The 24,417-nt window shown below is 46.6% G+C and overlaps 3 protein-coding genes across 10 annotated transcripts; 2 read left to right on the top strand and 1 right to left on the bottom strand.

The window, feature by feature from the left end:
- Nucleotides 1–43: 43 nt before the first annotated feature.
- On the top strand, nt 44–11,678 carry cracd (capping protein inhibiting regulator of actin dynamics). Of its 5 annotated transcripts, XM_088313861.1 has the most exons (11): nt 103–199; nt 2,664–2,718; nt 3,529–3,654; nt 6,482–6,656; nt 7,111–7,234; nt 7,469–7,624; nt 7,705–7,917; nt 8,047–10,156; nt 10,278–10,468; nt 10,808–10,982; nt 11,101–11,678. In XM_088313861.1, exons 3-11 carry the CDS (start codon nt 3,594–3,596, stop codon nt 11,259–11,261), a joined length of 3,366 nt encoding a protein of 1,121 aa, XP_088169987.1. In that variant the 5' UTR covers nt 103–199; nt 2,664–2,718; nt 3,529–3,593; the 3' UTR covers nt 11,262–11,678. The 5 variants fall into 5 exon arrangements, with proteins under 5 accessions (XP_088169990.1, XP_088169989.1, XP_088169988.1 ...); XM_088313862.1 differs by lacking the exon at nt 2,664–2,718 and having other exon boundaries at nt 71–195; XM_088313860.1 differs by lacking the exon at nt 2,664–2,718 and having other exon boundaries at nt 83–199.
- Nucleotides 11,668–20,157, bottom strand: aasdh (aminoadipate-semialdehyde dehydrogenase). Of its 4 annotated transcripts, none has more exons than XM_088313865.1 (13): nt 19,800–20,157; nt 19,591–19,711; nt 19,031–19,284; nt 18,670–18,862; nt 17,305–17,656; nt 16,667–16,839; nt 16,157–16,385; nt 15,979–16,091; nt 15,098–15,647; nt 14,869–15,032; nt 14,454–14,579; nt 14,239–14,376; nt 11,668–14,165 (listed from the first exon to the last, which is right to left on the bottom strand). In XM_088313865.1, the coding sequence occupies exons 1-13, from the start codon at nt 20,039–20,041 to the stop codon at nt 13,785–13,787; spliced, it is 3,036 nt and encodes a 1,011-aa protein (XP_088169991.1). In that variant the 5' UTR covers nt 20,042–20,157; the 3' UTR covers nt 11,668–13,784. The 4 variants fall into 4 exon arrangements, with proteins under 4 accessions (XP_088169991.1, XP_088169992.1, XP_088169994.1 ...); XM_088313866.1 differs by having other exon boundaries at nt 13,739–14,165; nt 14,239–14,417; nt 14,497–14,579; XM_088313868.1 differs by having other exon boundaries at nt 13,901–14,165; nt 14,497–14,579.
- A 141-nt stretch (nt 20,158–20,298) lies between these two features.
- hjurp (Holliday junction recognition protein) lies at nt 20,299–24,416 on the top strand. Its single transcript, XM_088313000.1, has 7 exons — nt 20,299–20,605; nt 20,737–20,800; nt 20,883–20,938; nt 21,562–21,595; nt 21,682–21,707; nt 21,796–21,880; nt 22,077–24,416. Exons 1-7 carry the CDS (start codon nt 20,528–20,530, stop codon nt 24,236–24,238), a joined length of 2,505 nt encoding a protein of 834 aa, XP_088169126.1. The 5' UTR covers nt 20,299–20,527; the 3' UTR covers nt 24,239–24,416.
- Nucleotide 24,417: the final 1 nt, after the last annotated feature.

The raw sequence follows: 24,417 nt of genomic DNA on the forward strand, positions 1-24,417 counted from the left end.
TAACTTCACTCTCATTCTACCTCTCTCATGTGCACCACCACACCCTCCTCCTCTCCTTCAGGCGCGTGCAGCTGTGCGTGTGCGTGCTTCTCGCTGTCTGGTACGCGCATCATCATCATCCTCATCCTCATCCTCATCCTCGGCGGCAACAAAAGGGTCGAAGACAGAACAGGAAGGAACCACCACGCGATCGCCGTGCGTGAGTCTTCTCGCTTTCTCCCCGTCGTGTGATGACCTTGTCAGCGCATCTCCACACCTCCATACCTCCTTCCATCCCTCCATTCATCCTCCCTGCCTTACGCGGGCGCGCGCAACGTGCGTCAAAACGTGCAATTTGGACGCCCTTGTGCGCGGGCCTAATTGCCAAACCGCTTTGGGTGTGTTGTGTGTACGCGCGCGCGCGCGTGTGCGAATGTGTGTTTTGCCAAAGCATCCACACGGCTATTTCAACGCAAACCAAAAAAAAAAAAAAAAAGCCACATTCTTCGTTCTGTCGTGCAGTCCACGCGTGGCGCGTAGCCACGATTCTGCCATTTAAAAGCTTTCCTTTTTGATTCACGCCTTTTTTTTTTGTTAGTGACGTCTGCTTGTCCAAGAGACAATGCATCATTTTGGAGATGTGGAGGTTTGGAAGGCCGATGGTTGCAACACCCCCCCCTCCTCACCCCTCCTCTCTCGCTCACACCCACCCTGCTGAAAATGGAATCACGCATTTTTTTTTATTGATTGTTTTATTAATAGTCGATGCTGCATTATACTGTCTTGCGGTGGCAGGATGACGATGACATGCTCCGAGTTGTTGCATTTATGGAGCACTGGTAGACAAACTGCTCACTGCATATTTATTTCTTACATTTATTGTCGAGTTATGTAAAACCCAGCTCGGATTGTTGTGCTACGACGCCCAAGAGCAGGTGTGTGTGTGTGTGTGTGTGTGTGTGAGTGTATTGCAGTAGTGCACAGCCGTCTGCACGATGCAGGCTGATGTAGACCTGCAGGTACAGATGCTTGAACACAAGGAAGGGGTGGGGTGGGGTGGGGTGGGTTATCTACGGGGCTAGCAGTTGTGCAATTGTAAAAACAAATTAAAACGGCAAGCGCAGATGAATTGGGCGGAGCCTATCCCAGCTGTCTTTGGCCGGTAGGCGTGGTACACCCTGGACTGGTTGCCAGCCAATTGCAGGGCACACAAAGACAAACCACTTGCGCTCATAAACACACCTCGGGAAAATTCAGGGTGTCCAATCAACCGACCATGCATGTTTTTGAAAAGTGGGAGGAAACCGGAGTACCCGGAGAAAACCCACAAAGGCACGGGGAGAACATGCAAACTCCATACAAGCGAGCCCAGGAACCCTTCATTGTTTTCTATCCTGCTCAAATGGGAGACAGCTGTGTCGCACGCAACTTTTGTGCCTCGCTGCTCTCTCCAATCACAACAAAAGCGACGCATTCCGTTATGTGGTGGAAAATCAGAATTAAAAAAAAAAAAATCGAAGGATATATTCAACGTGATGCAAAATCACTTTCCTTTAGATGTCATTCAAAGCTGTTCGTTGCTGTGATGGAGACGTCCCGTATTGTGTAAAATTGACTTCTTCATTGCCAAGTATCTAGTGGCAACCCCCTAATCCCCCCCCGTTGTCGTAGTAACGAATGTCTTAAAAGTAATGTAAGCGCTTCACCTCAAATAAAGGCCTCCTTTTCCCCCTTCTTTTTAGTTTTTTTTAACTCAATTAACTAAATTAAATAAGCATTTTTTTCACATATGTATTATATACTCAATTTAATGAAAAATCATCTCTCCTGACCACAATACGAGGAAAACAACAAGCATAGTCGCACTTCCAGAGGTGTAAATTAGGAATTGTGGTGTGCCACATCATCAAACACACAAGCGCAAGTTTGTCCACAACCGACGGCTTTGTGTGCGTGAGGCCGATGCGAAGGATGAATGCCCTTCTGTTCCGACGCACGGTGCCTTTCCAGCTGCCAGACAAAGTGTCACTTTGTGCCTCCTCAGGACGCTCGGAACACACAGAAAGAAATAGATCAGCTGACTGGCTACAATATGAGACGATGAAGTCTTGAGCACTGTACAGTGGACGACACACACACACACACACACACACACACACACACACGCACGAACGTCATTGTACGTAACAATAAACAACTACAACTAAAATTGAAAACACATTTGACAAAATTAAATAAAAACAAAAATACTGCAAAAAAAATAAACTGAAACTAACTGAAACTACATCTGACTTTTATAAAACTAAAAAAAAAAAAGTGAAAATATGAACTTTTCTTGTTCATTTTAACTGTCTTTATTTTTGCTCTTGCTATACATCCATACAGAAGAAGGAAAGCCGAACAAATGTTTGAGAATTACCGTGTAAATATTCCGCAACACTCAGTGACCCTTTTTTTTAATCTTCATTCAATAAAACTAATACTAAAACTAATAAAAACTCAACTAAACCGAAGCTTTTTAGACCAAAATAAAAACGAACAAACCTGCTCTTAAAATGAATTAAAATGAAGTTTCCAAAGCAATAGTCGAAACAAAATAAAAACTACACACACACACACACACACACACAAGCAAACGTCACTGCCTGTGATACCTGACTCCAGGTGACGTCCTCGTTCCACAGTGACAGCAGGCAGGTGGAACACTCCCCAGATAGACCTTGCACGTACAGCTGCACGGTAAGATGACGTTTTGTTTTTTTTTGTGTTATTAAATACCTCAAACCTCAAAATCCTTAAGATCTCTTTACATCTTCTACTTTCCTCATTTTTTTCCCGTTTGTTTTGTGCATCCGGAGACTGCTTAGTTCTTTACACACTCCAGCGCTCCGCTTAACCGCCGAGTGGAAAATCTCATGTCATGCGATACGCGGCGACACGCCGCCAAAAATAATCGACGACATCGTTCACGACTCGGTCCGGACTGTCATGCAGGATGTTTGCGACTATTGGATGCCAAGTGCATGAGCCCCCCCACCCTCCGAGTACAATAAAAACAAACCGGAAAGGGGAGTGGGGGGGCCATCGGAGGGAAAAAGCCTCCATTGTTGTTGTTTGCGCTTCTCTGAATGAAGCCATGTTGGGCGGTTCTGATAAAACTGCCTGCGATTACGAAGCTTAGGCATTCGTCATTTGAAAACTGTTTTTATTGGGTTTAGAAAGAGTTTTTAAAGTTTAAAGCATATGGGAGAGTATAAAAAAAAATTGCGAACGCTGGTTAACTGCTGTTAGAAAGTACAACAAGTGGAGTTTTTTAAAAATTTATTATTTTTTTAAATTTATTATTTATTATTATTATTTATTAATTTTATTATTAATTTTATTATGATTTTATTATTATTATGATTTTTTTAATTATTATTATTCGAATAATTTTTGCTTCAGTTTCCACCCCCCTTCCATGCCCACCCTCCATGCCACCATCATGTCCCATGTGAGCCGTAATCCTAACAAAATGTCTCTTGTGACCGTTTCCTCCCTCCTACCAAGCCGTCGCAGTCGCAGAGGCCTCCGAGGCGTCCGTGGGCCTCAAAAGTTTGCAAACGAGCCCGCCCATGTTCCCTAAGGTTTTACTGCAGTGGTGCGCGGCGCTGTCGAGCTGCGCGGCCCAAATAGGTAAAACCGTGACGTCCGTCTGGCAAAAAAAAACGTCCCGCTGCTCTTTTGCTGCTGGCTGTGGCCGCCGGCAGCTGCCGGGCGATGCGCCGAAGCCAAGCTTGGCGATGCTTTTTGCGTACGGCACGCATGGCGGCTCGCCGCGCTTTCTCCCATCTCATCTGCGGCTAACGATTCGCCACATGAGGGTATTTTTTTTTGTTTTGTTTTGGAAGACCAGTTGTGTCACTTCCGATGCATCTGGAAAGTGCTTTTGCTTCACATTGTTACATTTTTCATTGAGTTTTGTTGCAGCCGTATTCCAAATTGGAATATGGTGTTAACCCCCACCCACCCACACACACTATATTGTGTTTTACAAGCAAACTTTTGATCTTTTTTCTCTTCATATTCTTTTATGATATTTATCATAATATCCGCAATATAGAGAGACTAGTCCTTCATTCAATCCTTCCTTCCTTTCTTCCTTCCTTCCTCCCTTCCTTCATTCCTTCCTCTCTTCATTCATTCCTTCCTTCATTCATTCATTCCTTCCTTTCTTCCTTCCTTCCTTCATCCTTATTTAATTCCTTCCTTCTTTCCTTCCTTCATTCCTTCCTTGCATCCTTACTCCCTTCCTTCATTCCTTCCTCTCTTCATTCATTCCTTCCTTCATTCCTTCCTTCCTTCCTTTCTTCCTTCATCCTTATTTCATTCCTTCCTTCCTTCGTTCCTTCCTGCCTTCATTCCTTCCTTCTTTCTTTCTTTCTTTTGTTCCTTCATTCCTTCTTTAATTCCTTCCTTCATTCCTTCCTTCTTTCTTTCTTTCTTTCTTTTGTTCCTTCCTTCTTTACTTCCTTCCTTCCTTCCTTCCTTCTTACCTTCCTTGCATAATAATTTCCTTCCACGCCTTTGTCGCCTTCCTTCTGTCCTTTTTTCTTTCCTTCCTTCCTGTGTTTCTTCATTCTCTCCTCCCTCCCATACCTTGCATGTTGTTCCTTCCGACATTCCTACCTGCATTCAACCCTCCTTCCTACCTTCAATTTTCCTTTCTTACATCCTTGTTACCTTTCTTCCTTCCTTTCGAACAATCCTTGTATCCTTCCTCCAACATCATCTTTCCTACATTCCCTCCTTCCTTCACGCCACCATCTCCCTTCCTTCTTTCCAGCTGCACGTAGTTGCATACCGTGACATTACTGATTGAAAAAATACCCATCACATCCATTTGCAGTACAGTAAATTCCCACGCTTCCTTCATCTCGCCGCAGCCGAGGGGTGCTGTGGTGCGACCATGGCGACGGGCGCCACGGAAACCGAGCCGGGCATGCTTTTAGAGCAATACAAAGGCACAGGTAAAAAGGACCCAAAATCTCTTAAAGAGACAGTGTTGGTTTTTTTTCCCCCGGTGCCACTGTCTCTTTTAGAGCTGCATGGTGTGCTTTGAAGTGACGCAAGAGCTGGACTTTTGCTGCTTGTGGTGGTTTTGAATCTTGTAGGAGACACTTAGGTGCAAACGAAAGTCTCCCGCTGGTTTCCCGCCTGCTTCCCTCGGGCTAGCTGAACCTCTACCTGATTGGCTGCATCAGATGTCTGTCCACCGTGAGGAACCGGCAGGAGGCTCCGGGAGTAGGGGGAGGGGGGGTGTCAAACACAGTGAGCGAGCAAGCATGAAGGAAGAGTGGCTGGTCCTTTCTCATTTCACGCATGAGTGTGTGAGCGGGCCCTTGGCGGTGCATTAAGGTCTTTGTTTCGTAGGCCAGAGAGAGAGAGAGAGAGAGAGAGGAAGAAATATGGAGGGGTATCATGCTTACAAATCATGTGCCAGCATATTTTTTTAGCATAGGGTTTTCTTTGTGGGATTAGGTTTTGAGTCGTGTCAGACCCCAACCTAAAGATGTGCCCATCTTGGGTGTCTCACCTAAAGACGAAGCTCCTGCTGAATCATTGAGGCACGCAACCCCCTGACCACAATACACTCTTAAAAACCGCTGGGTTGAAAGTAACCCAAATTGGGTGAAATAGCTAACCCAGTGCTGGGTACAGCAATGCAGGGTTATTGAGGAATCTTTAAAACTGCTGAGTCAAAAATAAACCAATTTTGGTCAAACAAAACTGACCCACTTATTGGGTCTATCTGACCCAACTTTGGGTCATTTTCTTCCAAAATAACCATTTTTTTATGCCCAAAAAAAGTTGGATCAAATTTTCTTTGTAAATGTGAATTAACACTAGCTAAGCAAAACATGATTTGTACCGAAAGAAAAATGACTTTATTAACTTATTAATGAGTCAATTTGCCCTATGACAAATCCGGTGGATTAAAAATAAAATCGCTCCTCAATATTTACAACAGGTAAATTAGTTTAAAAGTAGGACTCAATAGAATACTGACTGTCGAACCTGACAAAGGAAATTGTGCACACTGCAGCGCTATCAAAGGCGTCCATAAAATGATTTCATGACTTATTAACATATTTTATGGTTGTGGCAGCAGCGTTCCTCTCAAACGGCGGTGATATGATGACATCATCGAGCATTACGGAAGTACCACTGGTTCCGCATCAGATTAGAGACGTGCTATCCGCTGCTTCGCTCGCCCTGTTTCGCTGCATGGGGATTGCCCCCCCCCCGCCCCCCTCCCAATCCCCTCGCGCATTATATTCTCTTCCGAACAAGTCAACTCGTTATCACTTTCTGTTTTCATGTCATTCATCCGTCACTCATTCAAAAATCACACGTTCCGCAAAGGCCCGCCTCCCTTGATCATTATCTGGCCGGAGGTATAAAAAAAAAAAAGATTATACTGTGTGGTTATCACTTGGCTCTTTTTTCTTCTCACCGGCAGAGAAGCGAAGGCGACAGGGCAAGTTCCAGCCCTTCAGACGCCTCTTTGGGAAGAAGAAGCAGAAGAGGGAGGTCCAGTTGGGCTTTGATGGGGCGCAACTGAAGGCCAGTTTCTCCACCGGGGAGGTGTGCAATGGAGTTGTGTCCGACGACGAGAACGCCAGTCAAAGTCTAAGGTACACTCTACTCGTTGATCCTTTCCTGAAAAGTGAAAGTGTTCAGATCGTCCATTAACAAGCTGCCTTTATGCAACCAATCAGCAAAAAGGATGAAAAGGTTTGGAGGGATCATGCTAAAATGTCGGACCATTAGTTAAGTTAATATCGAGTGTTCGTGTGTTGCTGGTGACTTGTGAGGACTCTGAGAGACAGTCAGAGTAGGAAATGCTCATCGCCCCCCTCCGTATTCAGAACCGTGTGTTCTGTCTTCAGCACTGGAGTAGCACCTCGAGCAGGAACAACAGTTGGATAAACGTGCTCAGGTTGACAAAGCTTTAGTGTAAGCAGCTTGAAGGAGCCAGATGGAACATTTTTTTTCATTTTGATGCATTATAGATCTATTCGTCGAGCAAAATCGATTTGAATTTCAAAGCAGACTGTTCCGACAAGGTTGTGATCCCACTGTCCACAGGGATCTGAATCCCGTCGGGTCTCGAGCCCTCTCGCACGACAGCATCTTCATCCCGGAGGAGTCGGCCAAGCAGGATCACGCCATGTCCCAAGAAAACGTTTCAGACAAAGTGAAAAATCTGCAGGTGAGGCGTCCAAGCACAAATTTCTCAACCCGCCCTGGGCGAGGGCAAAGAAAAGTACATCAACGCCTTGAATGGGGCGTGGTTTTTGCAGTTTCTGTAGTGCTGTTTTGAAATGCGAAATCCGATGGTCTCCAAACCCGCAACAATACATGGGATCCTTGATTGACGATAGTGAGATACACAGAGGTGTTCTCTTCATACCATATTGAAAATGTTACCCTGTTGATCACGCAGAAGCAGATAGCGCAGACGATCAAGTTCGGCCAGAGGCCCCCTTCTCTGAGACGAAGCGAAGGGGATGAGGGGAGTTCAGACGAGGAGGAGGCTCCACAGAGTCCTCTGAGGGTGACGGCGCAGGTCGAAATGGAGCCTGCAAAAGCGGAGCCGACGGTAATGCTGACAACACTTCAGTTTCACGCCCTGTTGGGTTATGAAGTCCGAAATCCATTTTGGATTTATTTTTTATCCAGGTCCAAGTGGTCCCTCAAGCAAGATCACATGGCACCCCTGTTAAGTCCCCCAGGTCCAAAAGAGTCCTCCCACCCGGCGGTACCATCGAGTCAGTCAACCTGGACGCTGTTCCGCAGTCAGCATCGCTCCTGGACAACACCGCCGCCAAGCATAAACTGTCCGTCAAACCCAAAAATCAGAGGGTGTCACGCAAGCATCGGCGCTTCACGCAGGTGAACAAATATCATTTTACACCACAAACATTTGGGTCCACGTCATCCTTCCGAGTTTTTTTCCGAGAACATAGCCACCATTGTAGCCCGAAATACCATCGGAAACTAACCATACTTATGCATCCTTAGGACCCCCAGGAAGTTTCCATCCCTGGCGTGGTGCAGGAAGACCAAGAAGTGGCGGGGGTGTCCGCCGAGCACCGCCGCAGATCGTCCGCCGAAGAGTCCCTGGAAACGTTCAAAAAGCACAAAGTTGAAGAGGAACGATTAGAAATGAAGAGGAAGCGGGAGCTGGAGGAAGAGGAGAGAAGGCAGAGAGCAGAGCAACTGAGGATTGAAGAAGAAGAGCGGTGTCGCAAGCGGCACGAGGAGGAAGAAGAAGCAAGGAGGCTCCGCGAGGAAGAGGAGAGACGATTGAGGAACGAAGAGGAGACGAGGCACAAGGAGGACAAGGAGCGCAAAGAGGAAGAGGCAAGGAGGCTGAGGGCGGAGCAAAGAAGGAAGGAGGAAGAGGAGGCAAGGAGGCAACAGGAGCTCGATGCTCAGCGACTACATTTGGAGGAAGAGCGGAGCAAGAAGAGGAAGAAGAAGGAAGCAGAAAAGCAGAGGTTGCGGGAGATCCAAGAGAAGCGCAAACGTGAATCGGAGGAACAGCTGAAGAAAATGTCGGAAGACGAGGCGGACGGTTGCTCGAATGCTCAGGAGATGAAGAGGAGAGCCGAGGAGCTTCGCTGGAAGGAGATGGAAGAGCGGCAGCGGCCTTTCTCCTTTCAAGTTTCCTCCGGCGAAAAAGAAATCCTCTTCCCGAAGGTTAACCTCACGCCTGTGACGGCAACGTCTGCCCTTCACGGAGCCACCGTCGATTCAGTAGAAGGCAGCAAGTCCTCATCCGACGTACCGGACTCCCCCAACCGGCAGACTTCTCCGTACGTCCCCCACACCGCCATCTTGGTGACTGGCGCGCAGTTGTGCGGCCCTGCCGTCAATCTGGACCAGATCAGGGACGCCGCCTGCAAGTCCCTTCTCGGTCTCAATGAGGACCGGAAAGCCCAGGGAACGCCGCCCGCCAGCACCAAGATATCGCCGGACCGCAAATCGTCAAAGACGAAATCCCTCTCTGAGTCCACGGAGATCGATCCGGCTGGTGCAGCCATCCTGGCTGAGTGGGCCACCATCAGGTCCAAGATATTTAAGGGTGTGGAGGAGGGCGCTGAGTACCCAGACCCAAGCAGGAGTCAACCTCAAGCCAGCCACGAAGACCAGCAAGAGTTTGCCCACACGCAGTTGCGGATGTCCATGTCTGCCAGCGGCAAGTTCTCCATCACGCCTGCCAAGAAAAAATTTGGAGATCCCAAAAGGAATTCGGAGTGCTCCAGTTCCAGCATGGCGGATGCTAAACCGGTAGAGGATGCGGCATCGTCCGACGCGTCTGCTTCTGCCTCGCCCGCCGCAAGCCGAAGAGCTCAGAACAGGACGAATAAGAATGTCCGCGTTGCAGAAAGAGCGGCGGATGAGTGCGTGTTTGCCAAAGATCTCCCGTCTTTCCTCGTTCCGAGCCCTGGAGCCAAGGGTGAAGGGCCTGAATGGAAGGCTCGGGATCGTAGCGTGTCGGCGGACCCCGAAAGCACGGTGGAGGCTGACGAACCGAGTTGCGACGGCGAGGAGACGCCTTCACCGTTTGGAATCAAGCTGAGGAGGACCAACTACTCACTCCGGTTCCACAGTGAGCAGTCCATGGAGAAACGAAAGAAGCGCTACAGTGCCGGAGACAGCTTTGACGGCGTCCCCTCACCCCTAACCCCCATCGAGCTGGATTCCGACGCCTCGCCAGTCTTTTCCGACCGATCCAGTCCAGCGTCACCTCAGAGAGAAGCCAAGTACTCCCTCGCCTCGGCCTCCCCTGTGATCCCAAGGGCTGACTCAGGCAAATCCCCCAGCCCCACGCTGCGATGCGACGGGGACCACGTACCTTCCAAGCCATCGCTTTACCGCAGACACCACGCCTCGCCCAAACCCGCCGAGGGAGTTCCCACACCTCCTCCGTCGCCGCTACCTAAAGTGAGCCACGACGAGACTGAGGACTCGGGTGGCCGGAGTCATCCAACGGCAGTCGGCCAGCTGCAGCGGGGCAACCAAGGCCAATGTGAAGAGGAGCCCAAGGAGAAAAGATCTTTCTTCCCATCCATCAACATTCCCTGGAGGGAGAAAGTGGACAGGAAGACAGAGCTCATCAAGAGAGGTCAGAGTCACCTAGTCCACATAGGTCTTGTAAATGTACGGCTTACAGAGACCGTCCTTGATTGATAGATAGCTGTCCCCGTTCCAAATTGCTTTGGCGTTTTTTTTCTTTGTTCCTACAGAGAAACCATCGCTTCAGAGCAGGCACTCCCTGGACAGCGCCAGGATCCAGGAGAAGGAGGCGGGCCCCCTGTGGATCACGCTGGCGCTGCAGAAGCAGAAAGGATTCCGGGAACAGCAGCAGAACCGCGACGAGCGTCGCAGCCATCGGGAAGCCAAGCTGGCCGAAAAGCAAGCCCGTGAGCGAGACAGTGTGAGTTGAGTCTGTACACGGTCGCACCGTTTGCGACCAGGAGGCAACCGGCACTATTCGTGTCCGCGGCTAAAAACAAAAAAAAACATCAGATAGCGTTCAAAAAAAGCTGCAGAAGGCCAAAACTCACGTCCCAGACGCTTCCACGAAAACTTTCCAGGCCAACGCTACTCCAGATCCTGACGTCACTCACTAGGCCACGCCTCTTAAAGGCACACGTCCTTCACATGAATACTACCTTACGTACAGTGATTACACTTTATGTGACATTTCCAATTTTTTTGTACTCATTCTTTATTTGTACTGAATGTCCTCATCTTTGCACATATCGGTCTTCAGGTCGGCTTAGCGATGACAATTAGCCCCACAGAGAGCCGAGGAGGAAGCGGGAGCGTCAGCACGGTTTCTAAAGCTCAGACACCGGAAGGTCCCAAGAGACCAGACAGCCTGCTGGGACGGTTCGAGAGGCGAGAGCAGCTGAAGAAAGCCAACACGCTTCCCAGCTCCGTCACTGGTATGCACCGCTGGCAAAAGTTCGACACTCTCTACTGTACTTAAATAGAAAAAGAAAAAGACTTTGTAAAAGGAAATGTACCGATTCAACTCTTTCTTTTAACCTTTAAACTTGTCAGTGGAAATCGCTGACTCGACGCCGTCGCCCCCTGCTGTCAAGGAGGTGTCCAAACGTTTCCCGGGAATGGACTCATCCCAGGTGTCCACGGAGCCCGCTTGGCTGGCGCTGGCCAAGCGAAAGGCCAAAGCCTGGAGTGACTGTCCCCAGATCATCAAATAACAAACCCACCAGCAACCCTCCAATTCACTATATCAGCGGTCCCCAACTTCCGGGCCGTGGACCGGGACCGTTCCGTGGCGTATTGGCACCCAACAAAAAGATTTTGTTGATCATTAGCGTCGGAAAACTTTTGCAGCTGCCTGATACAGTTATAAAAAAGATAGCCCGTTAGATAATTAAACTTAGAAAAATGAATGTGACTTCTTCAGGAATATGAAAATGCCAAATAAGACAAAAGAAACTTTAAAGAAAAACACAGAAGCAGTCCAGCCTAAAATCTGTTGGTCAAGTTTATTCTTATATGGATGAAATTTTAGCTTCAATTTCCAACATCCCATTTATTGTTAAACATGGTTTTCTGCAACGACCAAAACAACAAAGTAGACAGCATGCAAATAAGACCCTGCTGGTTTTTTTTTTTTAACATGGTTCATAGTTCTGTTTTTGATTGATCTGGCGTATTGTCCAGCAAAACACATTTTGATGACCATTGAAAAAAAAAAGTGATTAATAAAAACAGATTAATAAATGGAAAAAATGAATTTAAATAACAAATTTAACTTGTAAGTCACTTTAATTCCTTTCAAAATATTGCTTCCGGTCCGCGGGGCTAAAAAAAATGTTAAAAAAAAAAGTTGGGGGCCGCTGCACTCCACTCCACAACACATGCACCAGCTCTGCATGGAGAGACCACACCACTGCACAACGACTCCCATCACACTTGGCTGCATTCAAATATACAAATATTATAATATGTAAAGGTTGCAAGCATGCGGCTAACACACCAATACCCATTTTGATTCCTATTGTAGCCAATCACGGGGATTGTAAATACTCAGCGCCCTCCAATGACGAGGTGAAGATGTGAAAGAGTCACTAAGGGTCTCTTAAAAGGGCTAGCAGTGTTATTTCCACTGTGACCGCGGCGGAATTGTGGGGACTTGATACACACACTCGGCTTCCGGTCACTTCCTGCTTGCTGTACAGCGTAGATCAGGGGTAGGCAAAGTATGGCACTCGGGCCATGTTCTTACATCTGGCCAACTGTATTTATTTTTTTTTATTTTGTACCGTCAAGAGTCTTCTAAGATATATTAATAATTGAGCCACCCCCCACCCCTATCATTGGTTAATGAATTTATTGTTATTTTACATGATTAAGAGTCTTATATTTTTTTTTTTTTGCATTAATTTAGCATTTCACGCATCATTGGGAATTTTTCACTTGATTTGATTAAATAATTGTTTAATGAATTATAATAAATGGGTATTTAATAACCCAAGAAAAGGAGCAACGTTTAACATAATTAGACACAAGTAATTATGCACTCATTATCTAAGGCGCTTAAACTCACAAAGGTCAGGTCGAGGGTGTGCTGGAGCCGATCCTAGCTGTCAATGAGCGGTAGGCGGGGTTCGCTCTCAACTGGTTGTCAGCCAATCGCACGGCTCGCAATGACAAACAACCAGTCACACTCACAATCACCAATTTAGCGTGTTCTATTAAACATATCATGCATGTCTTTGCAATGTGGGCGGAGTAACTGGAGAAAACCGACGCACGCACGGGTAGAACATGCAAACTCAACACAAGAAGGCCGGAGCAGGAATCGAACCCTGCACCTCTGCACTGTGAGGCGGACGTGACAACCAATTGCTCGCAAGTAATTAATTCAAATATAATTTAGCCATCAGCAAATAATGTGGACCATTTCTCTTAAAAACATTTGATAATTGTTTTGTTTTTGTTTTTTTACAATTCAATTTAAAACTATTGAATTTAAGACAGATTTATTGTGTTAAATAATTGGCAAATTTATTCATAAATAAATGATAAAACAATCAAACAGATTAATGCAACATCATATAATTCAAAGTATTACGTAATATAATATTTTTTTATTTATTATATATATATATATATATATATATAAAATTTTATTTAAATTTAATTTTTATTTAATAAATATTTCTTTTACATTGTTTTAGTATTAAATCATTCAAATTAACAATGAAATATTTGACTTTTTTTTTTCTTCTACGAATGTCCTGGTTACAAAATCTGTCTCAATCCGTCCATTTTAAAAATCAAATGTGGCCCTTGAGTACAAAATTTTGCCCACCCCTGATGTAGATCCTGTTTCTAGGCCATCATCATCATCTTCATCAGCACTTTCTCCTCTTCGTCCCTGGTCAATGTTCTTCCTGCCGTAACCATGTGCAACATATGTACTGTATGTAAGACAAGAGCCTTCTGTTTCTAACCTTGCTGGTGTACCAAGTGTTATGTGTAACAAAAAAAAAGATGTTTGGTATTATTTGCACTTTTTTGGGGGGGATCCCACAAAAACATATGAAGGGGATTGTTAAATGAAAAAAAAATGTTATGAAGAATTTAAATAAATATGTCTGAAATGACTTAACTTGACTTAGTCCATTAAAATTTGATACTGCACATTAAAAGCCAACAAAATATATTTAAAATACCGCATTTATATATATAAAAAAAAAAAAGTTCCTAAATTATGGCTTGATATCCATTTGTAAACAATACACATAATCATTCCGACACCCGACCACCAACGAGCGCCGGCACACCACCGGTGAAGAAAAAAGCTCGCCAGGAAGCGCCCGTGAGCACAGTGCACGTCCGTCCCGAATGTCCAGGACATAGACGGTGCCGTCAGTCGATGCCACGCCCACCAGCTCTCCTGGCATTTCGCTGTCAAAAACGCACGGGCTGGCAAACACTTTGCCCAGCGTCCGAAAAGTCCAAAGCGAGGATCCGTCGGCGGCGTTCAAGCAGTACATGCGGCCGTCGTGAGAACCGCACAGCAGCCTCTTGAGGTCCGAAGAGACGCACGGCGATGAGAAGACGGCGCCGTCTGTCTGGAACTGCCATAACTGATGGGACAAATACGGGAAAATCTTTAGGAAAAAAAAAAACAAAAGTGGCATGGTATGGTATTTTCCTCACCAATGTGCCGTCGTGGCTGAAGCAGAGGATGTTTCCGTCCACGGAGCCGATAGCCACGCGGCCACCGGTACCTCCCAATTTTGGCGAGGAGAAGAACGGGACGTCTCTTCTGTGCGACCACAAGACGTCGCCGCTGTCCTGGCGCCACAAAACAACACAGCGTCACATTTTTGGGGACTCTGTTCTGCGAAAACAAAAGTCATTTTAAAACATACTGGGTGGAGACACAGCAGCTTGCCACCTAGCGTGGCCACGTACAGTTGGCGGCGGGCGGCGTCTAGGTAGGGAGAGGAGAAGACGGCCCCGCCCCCGCAGTCATGCCTCCAAACACAACACTGAGCCTGAAATAAAAATGGACATTGATTTTTCCAGTTACCAGCATTGGTTGATTTTGTAGTGATGGGAAAATGAAGCTTCAAAAACGCGTCATGAACCAGTTGTAGTACTTTTTGGGTCCTGTAGATGGCACTGTTGGTTTAAAAAAAGCTTGTAAAAAATGGCAAGTCAATGTGCTTTCGGCCCAATATTGAACAGAGAGTCCAAAAATACTACAACTGGTTCATGAAGCAGATTTGAAGCTTCATTTACCCATCACTACTATTTGGTACGCCTCCTCCGGTCACAACTCACCTGGAGGTCCAAGGCGTACACAAAACCATCGTGTGAGCCCACCATCATACGGCCCGATAGGGGGTCGGCGGTGGGGCGACTCTTGACGGCATCGCCTGTCTCAAAGACCCAGCACGTCTCCCCGGAGTCGGCGCTAAGCACGTACACGCCGCCGTCGTAGCAACCTGTGCAACAAAACGTCATTACGCCGACGGTTGAGGAGCGGCGGTGAAAAAGGATGAAAACCGACCTACGACCACAAAGCGTCCGCATGGAGACACGCCGGCGGACGCCTCAATGCGTCCACCGAGGACGCGCTCCCACAGCAGGCGACCGCTGCCCAGGTCCAGAGCTTGCATCCGGTGCGAGTGCGAGCCGACGAACACCGTGGTTCCGATGCCTTCCTGCCCTTCCCGTTCCAGAAGCACCGGGGAGGCGTCCACGCATCGGCCAGTGTCCGAGGACCAGCGCTCGTTGAGGACCAGCACGCCTCTTCTGTCTTCACGCCACATCGCTGTCGCATTACTTTCTGGTTTGAACACTTTCAAAGGTGGACTTTTGTCACCGCTCCCTGAAGTCGCTTCCGCCGCAATACGCTCTCTTTTCCCCGGTGCAACAAGAAGCCGCAGAACGTCTGCGAAAGTCCCGTCGAGCAACACCTCCAAAAGCTGAGGCGAGCTGACTCCTGTGGCGACTAGGACGTCCTCGCAGAGACGAAGCGCCTTCAGGGAGTCGCCGCCGCCGAAGAGGAAACGGGAGCCCTCGTCCAAAGAGGCGCTCCCGTCGAGACCGAGGGCGTCCTGTTGACAGGTTCGAATAAATATGAATATTTGTGGAATTCAGCAGGAAACTGAGAACCCCAAGCAACATCGAGTAAGTATACAATGTGAGTCAAATTTGTCTTAAGATAGCATTAGTGTTTCACGTTGGATGTTTGGACAGTCTTTCTTTTCAAATTAAGAGCAAATGAATTGGAACATGAAGCAACTCGCTCCTAAATGCATATGAGCTGAGAGACGCCTCTTCTTTGGATCATTTTTAAAATCAATTAAAACACATTTAATTGCAATATTTTACTACTTTTGTTGTTTCGTCCCGCAGATTTCCACTGAAAGCTGAAAATTGTCATACCTGCCATAAAGTTTGCAACGTTTTCTTGAGTTCTGAGACATCTTTATGTGACTGGTTGACGTCCAAGCGTTGCCTCTGGTATATTTTCAACAACGCTCGCGTGTCCACTTTGCCTGCACACAAGAAGCAATGAACATTCAAGTCATATTTAAGAAATCCATTTTTGGTCTTTTCTCACCATGAGGCGTCAGAGGCAAGGCCGGGACGTGCACCAGCGTGTCCGGAATGGCGTAGGAGGGCAGCAACGGAGTCAGATGCTTCAGGAGGTGCCTGCTCAGGTCGGAAGAGGACGGGAACCCGACGTCTTCGGAATCAACGGGCGAGGCGGTGACGACAAAGGCGAGTAGTCGGGAGTCTTTGTGCACACACACGGCGCAGGACTCCAGCTCAGGCAGACTCGACAACAGCTGAAATGAGAGGAAATGCCAATATTATCGAAATATCTGTACATAAATGAATATTAGGAGCACTAAATATCGATTTAAGTGAATAAATTTCGTCAAATTAATGAAAACAAAAAATGTCATTTACAAAAATAAAAAAAAATAAAAACAGACATTTTATTTATTTTTCTGCATTAAAATCGGTTAAATCTGTTGCTATTATTTATTTATTATTATTATTAATTAAGAAAAACCTCTCAATTCAATGAAAGTGTAGAAAAAACAATTTAGGTTTATGAGTTTACTTGTTGCAGGTGGTCCAAGTTGACTCGTTTGCCGTGGCGCTTGACGCTTCTGTCCTTTCGGCCGCGATAGGACATTTGCCCGTCTCTCACGTCCACCCAGTCCCCCGTGGCCCTCATTGTCCCGGGCACCACTGAGTCCTCGTGGTCCAGGAGGCACACCCTCTCGTCACCGCCTGCTTCCACCAAGAAGCTGGTATTAAGACTTGCTTGTTCAGGGGAATCGGAACTTTTCCCACAGAAAGGGCCGCATAAAGAAACATGGAAGAGTGCAGGGAGCAGAATATTCTAGAAACCCCAGCCTCAAAAATGTGAGCAAGGTGAGCTAAGATTTTATTTTTGCCTTAAGTATCGGTGGCTGGTATCGGTAGCGTACACGAAAATCACAGGTAAAATGTTTTGGTACTCGTCCATCCCTACAAGGAACTGAATCATAATGAATTGATGTTTGTGCATTTTCTGCACTGTCAGTTGGAAATTCAATGAAGGAGAGAATTTGTTTTCATTGAAAAAAATAATCAACAGAATAATTCAAATAATGATTCGGTGTAGAATTGTTCAATGCTTTAAAAATAAATACATAAAATGCCAAAAGTAAAAAAACTTTACAATTTTTAACAAGCTTTGGAGGACGGACTCACCTATGAACACCTCTCCTTCACCTTCCGTCACCACGCCACCATCTTGGTCCCTCACCTCCACCCTGGTACCCATCAGTGGGCTCCCCAGAGGCACGGCGGAGGAGGCGGAGCTGTCACGCCGCCGCAGGAGCGAGAGCGGGATCTTGTAGCAGGTGGCCCAGCAGGACACTTCGGTGACGCCGTAAAGGTTGAACATCGCTGTGGTGTTGTCCTCGTGGCGCCAGGCGTTCAGCGTGGATGCCGAAGGGCACGCCTCGCCGCCCAGGGCAAGCACACGCAGCGACGTGCTGTGCGACAGCACCTCCTGTCGGAGGAGTTGCGGACCGAAGTGCGACAGCAGCGTCGGGGTGGCCTGTAGAAGGGAAACATGAGAGTGACACTCGATTTCTTCTTCTTCTTCATTAAATACACTGTACACATTTTTTTACAGGTACTGTGAGTAAGGCAGAAAGAAAAGTAGGAAGGAAGGAGGTCGGGAAGGATAAAAGAAATAAGCGGCTCTCAGGTGAAATGGAAGGGAAGGAAAGAAGGCAGAAAACAGGTTTAAGTGAAAGAAGGAAGGATGGGTGCATTAATAAAAAGAATAGCTGAGGGAAGGAAGGAAGGGAGGAAGGTAGAAGAGAATGAAGAAGATCGGGAAGGAAAAAAGGACTCAGTAGGAAGGAAAGGGGCATCGAAGGAAAGAAAGAATAAGGGACGGAAGGAAGGCAGAAAGAAATGAAAAAGGTTAGGAAAGAAAGAAAAAAACGCCCATCTGAAGTGGAAAAGAAGAAGGTAAAAAATGAAGGCTGAAAAGAAGGTTTAAGCAACAGAAGGAAGAAGGGTAAAGGATGGATGAAGGATGAAGACGGGTGTGACGGAAGGAAAGAAAAATGAAGGATGGAAGGCAGAAAGGATGGTAGGTGGCAGGTGTGAGGTGGAAAGAAGGAGGTAAGGAAAGAATTAAGGATGTTTGGAGGAATGAAGGCAGTCGTAGAATGACAGAAAATGACGTAGAAAGGAGGAAGATAAGGAAGGAAGGTTGGATGAAATGAAAGAGGTTGGGAAAGAAGACATGTACAGGAATGAGATGGAAAGGAAAGAAGGAAGGAAGGAAGGAAGGCAAGAAAGAACTAAAATGACTGGTTTGAGGTCAAAGGTAGACGGTAAGAAAGGAAGGCAAAAAAGCAGGACTAAGCCATGGAAAGAAGGATGCAAGAAAACTTGAAAACAAAAAACAAGATGATGACGTAAGGAAGGATATAGAAAAGGAATTTTGAGCAAGGAAGGAAAAAAAAAAAAGCTGCATCAGAAAGTCACAAAATCCTCAAATGCGGGGTGAAGAAAGTGAGAAAACCAAGCCACAATTGAAGGCAGCAGTCTGACCTGCATGAGCGTCGTCTTGTGACGGTTGAAGAGAAGCTGGCAGAGCCTCTTGGGAATTTTCTTGAGCACGGCCGGAACCACGAGGAGCCGAGCCCCGGATGACAAGGCCAGGAAAAGGTCCACTACTGACGGGTCAAAGGTCAGCGGCGACGCCAGGAAGACCACGTCGCCACAACTCACCGAAAACAAACGCCTGTATTCATATTTTCATGTTACATTTTCGATATACTATTTGAATTTATTTTATATTCAACTATTATTTCTGGTAATTTGATTTATTTGTTTTAACATATTTAATTAGATTGGTTTATTACCTTATTTGCAATCTGCTATTAATCAGTAAAACCACGTTGTTTCTGACCTCATGTGCAAGATGTTGGGAAGTATGCACTTGTGTGGCACCCGCACAATCTTGGGCAGGCCTGTCGTTCCGGATGTATGCAGCACGTACGCCAAACCTCCTCCTGGCTCGGGCACAGATGTCGACGGTTCCGTTTTTTGATCATCCTGTTTGACATCCTCCGGGGGCTCGACCCGAACTAGAGTGAGTTTGAACTTTGGCAACACAGCGCATACTTCCACGCTCATGTGCTGGGTGAATGCTGCCTGGAATCTCTTCATGGGAAAGGAAAGTCAAGTCTGATTATTTTGGGGAAAGCAACATACCACTATACAGTTGTTTCTTGATTAACGAGTCTAATTTGTACCATGAGCGAGCTTTTACACAGCAGGACTTTGAAAGAGTAATCAATCTTGGCTAGATTACAGCAATGTAATTGACTTTGGAGTCAACCAGCTCTCCCTCGAACGTCTCCAGTTGGAACACGTACGAGGGGGCACCTAATTCCTTGGCATCCTAGAGCGGACAATTTACAATGACTGCCATAGAGCAAATCAACTAAAAAAATAAATGGAGGGAACCTGCAGGAGGTCGCTCTTCACAGCACAGAACTTGAGGCGACACTTGGTCATGACCCGGGAGGAGACAAGTCCTGGAGCACTTGGATCAAGTGGCACATAGGCAGCAGGTGTCTGCAGAATCCTGCTCCATCAAAAATGCAAGAAATAAAGATTGCACTCTCTACTCACTTTTTTACACGCACATGTTAAGGCATATTTACGGAACTCACCCAAGGATCCACACTGGTATGAAGACATCGTCGCTACAGTACAATCCTATCACGCCGTTATTGTGCTTGCAATGTTGCTGCAGATGGCCGCAGAGTTCGTTGGAAAGTTCGACTAAGTCCTTGTACAGAAGTGACACCGGATCGTCTGACGGGGACCCGCCGTCAAACGTGACAGCCACCCGCTGAGAGTGAACCGAGGCGGTGGTGGCTACGAGCCCGTGCAAAGTTCCGCTGGACTCCATGCTACCTCACAACAATTATTTCTTCAATACATTTTCATATTTTTTTAATACCGAACTTGGGTTCAGGAATGGAGACGGTCTTGTTCCGCGCCGCAGCCATAACATTGTCGCGTGATGATGACGTCAAATGCAAACTCGCGACTGAAAACTAGCTGCGTTCAGGGCTCACGATAATCAACGTCAATGATAAGACGAATTTTGAAATAATGACACCCATGAAATGTATACTTCTTTTTTTTTTACTTTTCTGTCTTACATTAAAATGTTGAAGACAATAAATAGCGTTTAAATGTGTGTTAAATTCACTTTCTATATATTTTATAAAAAGCGTTCTAATTTCCTGAATATACCTGAACGCACCCAGAGATACTCTCGTCCAATCACCGTTCGCCCAATGATAACGACCTAGTTTTGAACTTAGAGCGCCTTCGCCAGTTCCTCTGCTTATTTTCCCCATTCTTCACTGTTCACTTTTAATTCGTTACAATGGACGAAAATATGGAGCATCAACTCGCCCTGAACGGCCTCGCATACAAACGCTCTCTGCATCGAATCATACAAAAGGTGCGTGTTCCAAATAATTGATGACGAAACGCGATCTATCGTTTGCCGGAGCCACAAAGTTAGCGCATTCTTCTTGTCACATCAAATTTCAAACTTTGTATTCGTCTTCCTCCCACCCCGAAAAAAAACAGTACTCCAAACTGCGCAGTCAAGACGCGGCGATAGAAGTGGACCTCAATCACACTAGCACAAAAAGTAAGTCGTGGTTTATTGTTCATGTTCACGTCAAGCCTCTTGATAAGCACGTTTTCACTTTTTTTCTCTCCTCCTCCCTAAGATTTGATGGACTACATGACGCTGTCTGAAAAGCAGATGAAAGCGATGCAATCAGAGGTGCAAAAAAGTAGAATGACTTTTCCCGCGAACCCTTCGAATTTTAAATATGCATCTTATTTTAAATTAGTTATATTGGACTTTAAGGGTTTATTTTTCTTGATGAAGCGAAAATGCATTTTAATCACCAGAATGCCCTTTATTGTCATTATACTGGAGAGCTTCCCCTTTCCAGAGCAAATATGTAATCTAATTATTACCTGCTTTAGAATTGGTATTTAAAGAGCCCTTCTCATCAAGCTGATCATCAAACAAGATGTTCTCAAGCGAAGTGGACACTTATCTCAGTGTCATCAGCAAGTTGAAACAGAGACTGAATGAGTAACAGAAAGACACAAAAGTGATTTTGATTGATGGCTGAAACGTGTGCATTTTTGCCCCTCAGTTCAATTGTTAGAGAAATGTAAGCGCTACAAAAAGGACTGAAACATTTAAAGTTTGCCATTTGCAATCAAATGTTTAGACAAAGTCAAATTGAATGCACCTTTCGAGGTATTAGTGCATATAAGCTTCGTCATGAAACTTCACCTGCAAGCCAAATATTGTTGTCTTTTGTGAGTAGTGTATGTGTCAAAACAGGTCAATGTAGTCCTAAAAAATAATAAAGTTGAATCTCTCCTCAGAGCCTGTTGGATTCACGAGATGACCTATTACAATGTAAGGGTCAATTACATATAAAAATATATCTGACGTTGGTAGACGAGTTGTATTCATAAATACTACTTTTTTTGCCCACCCCATAGCGCATAATTCTTCCAGTACTTCAGAGGTACGTCCACTTTCTGCACACTGTACAGAAAATTAATTTTCCCGACGAAAAGATGTTTTGCATTTGATTTTGTTCTAATGTTCCAAAGCTTGACCGAACGCAACAAGATCGTGGAGGCGATGAGACGCATGATTCTTGTCAGATGTCTGCTGATAATGAGGATGCTGATGATGGTAAGAGCAACCGTTTATAAAAATGACACTTAATGGGATGCAAGGGGGCATATGGAAAGTTGACTCATTGACAAGAAAGGGGGTAAAAAGTGCTGTAATTTGTGATCGCTATGTTGTGTTTTAAGAAAAAGTTGTGCAAGTCTCCTTTTAAAATTTGCTTTTTTCTCAAATTTAAATTTTTTTTTTTTTTTTGCAGGAGTGTCAAATGTGGATTCCTGTCAGAGCCCGCTCAACAGCAGTCAGAGGAACTTCCCAGAGACGGATGTCCTCCCTGAGGACCAGGACGAGGAGCTGGAGCTGAGCCTGAGGAGTCAAGGCAGCACTTTGTCCGAGCTCTACCCCGGCATGGTCGATCGAATCGGGCGGGCGCGGCAACGCTGGCACATCTCCAAGATGGGGAGCAGTGTGCTCCGGAAGTACCACAAGTGGCGTCGGCAGTCCACCAGAGGCAACCACATGAACAACGCCGTCACGAGCCACAGACCAACCATGTGCAAGAAACTGACAAAGAATCCTGGACTGAATTGCCGCGAATCACCTCTGAGGGAGCAAAGTCTTCTGGCCGTGGACTTGTCTTGTGAACCAGAATCTCCTAAATTTAAACAGACTGAACTAAACGAGACCTTCACTGTGGATGGACAGCCATCCTTTTTTGCCCTCAGTCCTTCCAGTGCCTCCTTCGGGACTTTGCCGGACCCGTCCTTCAACTCCAGAAGACTTTCTGTCCCCGCTACCGGTGGGATGCCATCTCTGTGCGTTCTCAGCCCTTCATGGTCTTCTCATTCCTCCTCTGAGGCATGCTTGGACATGTTGCAAAGATCCAGAAGGCTTATGGGAGAGCCCCCGTCCTCGTGCTTCCTCAGTCCTTCACAGTCTTCTGGTACCTCTTCGGGAGTGTCTTTGGACCAGCCTTTGTGCTCCAGGAGGCTTTTTCTCTCTGTTGCAGGCGATCAGCAATCCTCAGGCATGCCTAGTCCTTCGCGGTCTTCTGATGCCTCAATGGGGATGTCCTTTGACATTTCCTTAAGATCTGAAAGTTTTCCTCACACCACTGCCGGAGCGCGAACCTCCTCGTGGGTCCTAAGTCCTTCAAAGGCTTCCAATCTTTTACAGTCTTCCAGTCCCTCCTCAGACCAGTCACTGAGATTGAAAAGGCTTTCTAGCGCTGATGTCCGAGAGCAGTCATCATCGCGGGTTCTCAGTCCTTCGCGGTCTTCTGGTTCCACCTCGGACCAGTCCCTGAGGTCTGTAAGGGTATGTAGTGCTGCTGCCGGAGAGCAGCTCTCTTCGTGGGTCTTTAGTCCTTCAAAGTCTTCCAGTCTTTCCCCAAACCAGTCACTGAGAGCCAAAAGGCTTTCCAACGCTTTTACCAGAGAGCAGCAATCCTTGTGTGTTCGTAGTCCTTCAGGGTCTTCTGGTCCCTCCTCAGACTTGTCTCTGAGGTCTAAAAGGTTTGCCATTGCTGCTGACGCCCAAGAACAGCGGCAGACCTCCTCGTGGGTCCAAAGTCCATCCCGGTCATTCGGTTCTTCCTTGGACCTTTCACTGAGATCTAAAAGACTCGCTCTTTCTGCTGTCAATGAGCTGCAGCAGCTGTCCCCACAAGTCCTAAGTTCTTCACAGCTGGCCGGTCCCTCCTCTGACTTGTCTCAAAGTTCCGAAAGTCTTTTCTTTTCTGCGGGCATTGCTTCTGAAAGCACTGAACTTAAAGAGAAACCTCACGCTTGTGGTTTCCCTGTCAGGCAGAGTCCTTTAAAAGCGGGGTTGGTGAACTGGGAAGGCCTAAGAAGATCTCATCAGGTCTTGTCCAGAAGCCCCAACTCTGCTCATGTGCTGGGCTCCTCCAGATCCTCGGCTTCACCACTACAAAAGTCGCTTCACCCCAAGTCCTGCTTGGGCTCCCCTCCACCGGCCCGCAAAACATTTTGGCGCCACCTCTTGTTTGACTCCTCCGTGGCGTCGGGCTGCGTCACATACTCCCAAAAAGACCTGGACGACGATTACAATAAGCACTACCACAAGTTTGTGTGTCAGAGCAAAGTCTCCAACGGGCCCCCCAGCCGAATGTGCGTCGGGTGTGCCGAGGCCCGCCGGCATCATTCATCCCAAACACTGGCAGCGCTGGCTTTGTCACCGCACCGCTTCCAGCTGAAGAAGCGGCACCGGGAGTCGGACTGGGAGAACTCGTCCCATTCCAAACGCTGGAGTCCTTACTCACCAGGGTTGAAGTGGCTCAGAAATGAGAAGCTGAGACGTCGGATCTGTCTGTCGGATGCTGAGGCTTCTCAGTGTGGTGTGTTTAGGCAAAGAATGTTTCAGGGTTACAGTGCTCGACCGCTTTTGGAAGATTCCGATTAGGGGCACGCCTTGCTGGAGTAATCCTGATTTGGTAAACGCTTTATACGACACCGCTTTAAGACGAAGAGGTTCAATCGGTTGTGAATTTTGATTATTGGGGTGTTTTGAAGATGTGAAGCATCCTTGGTTGAAATGTTTCATTCTATGTTGTTACTTGCCTCTGGAAAGTTTTTTTTTTT

Source organism: Idiotropiscis lumnitzeri, chromosome 13, assembly GCF_059441095.1.
Source record: "Idiotropiscis lumnitzeri isolate Australia: NSW breed Sydney's pygmy pipehorse chromosome 13, RoL_Ilum_1.0, whole genome shotgun sequence".
NCBI lineage: Eukaryota > Metazoa > Chordata > Actinopteri > Syngnathiformes > Syngnathidae > Idiotropiscis > Idiotropiscis lumnitzeri.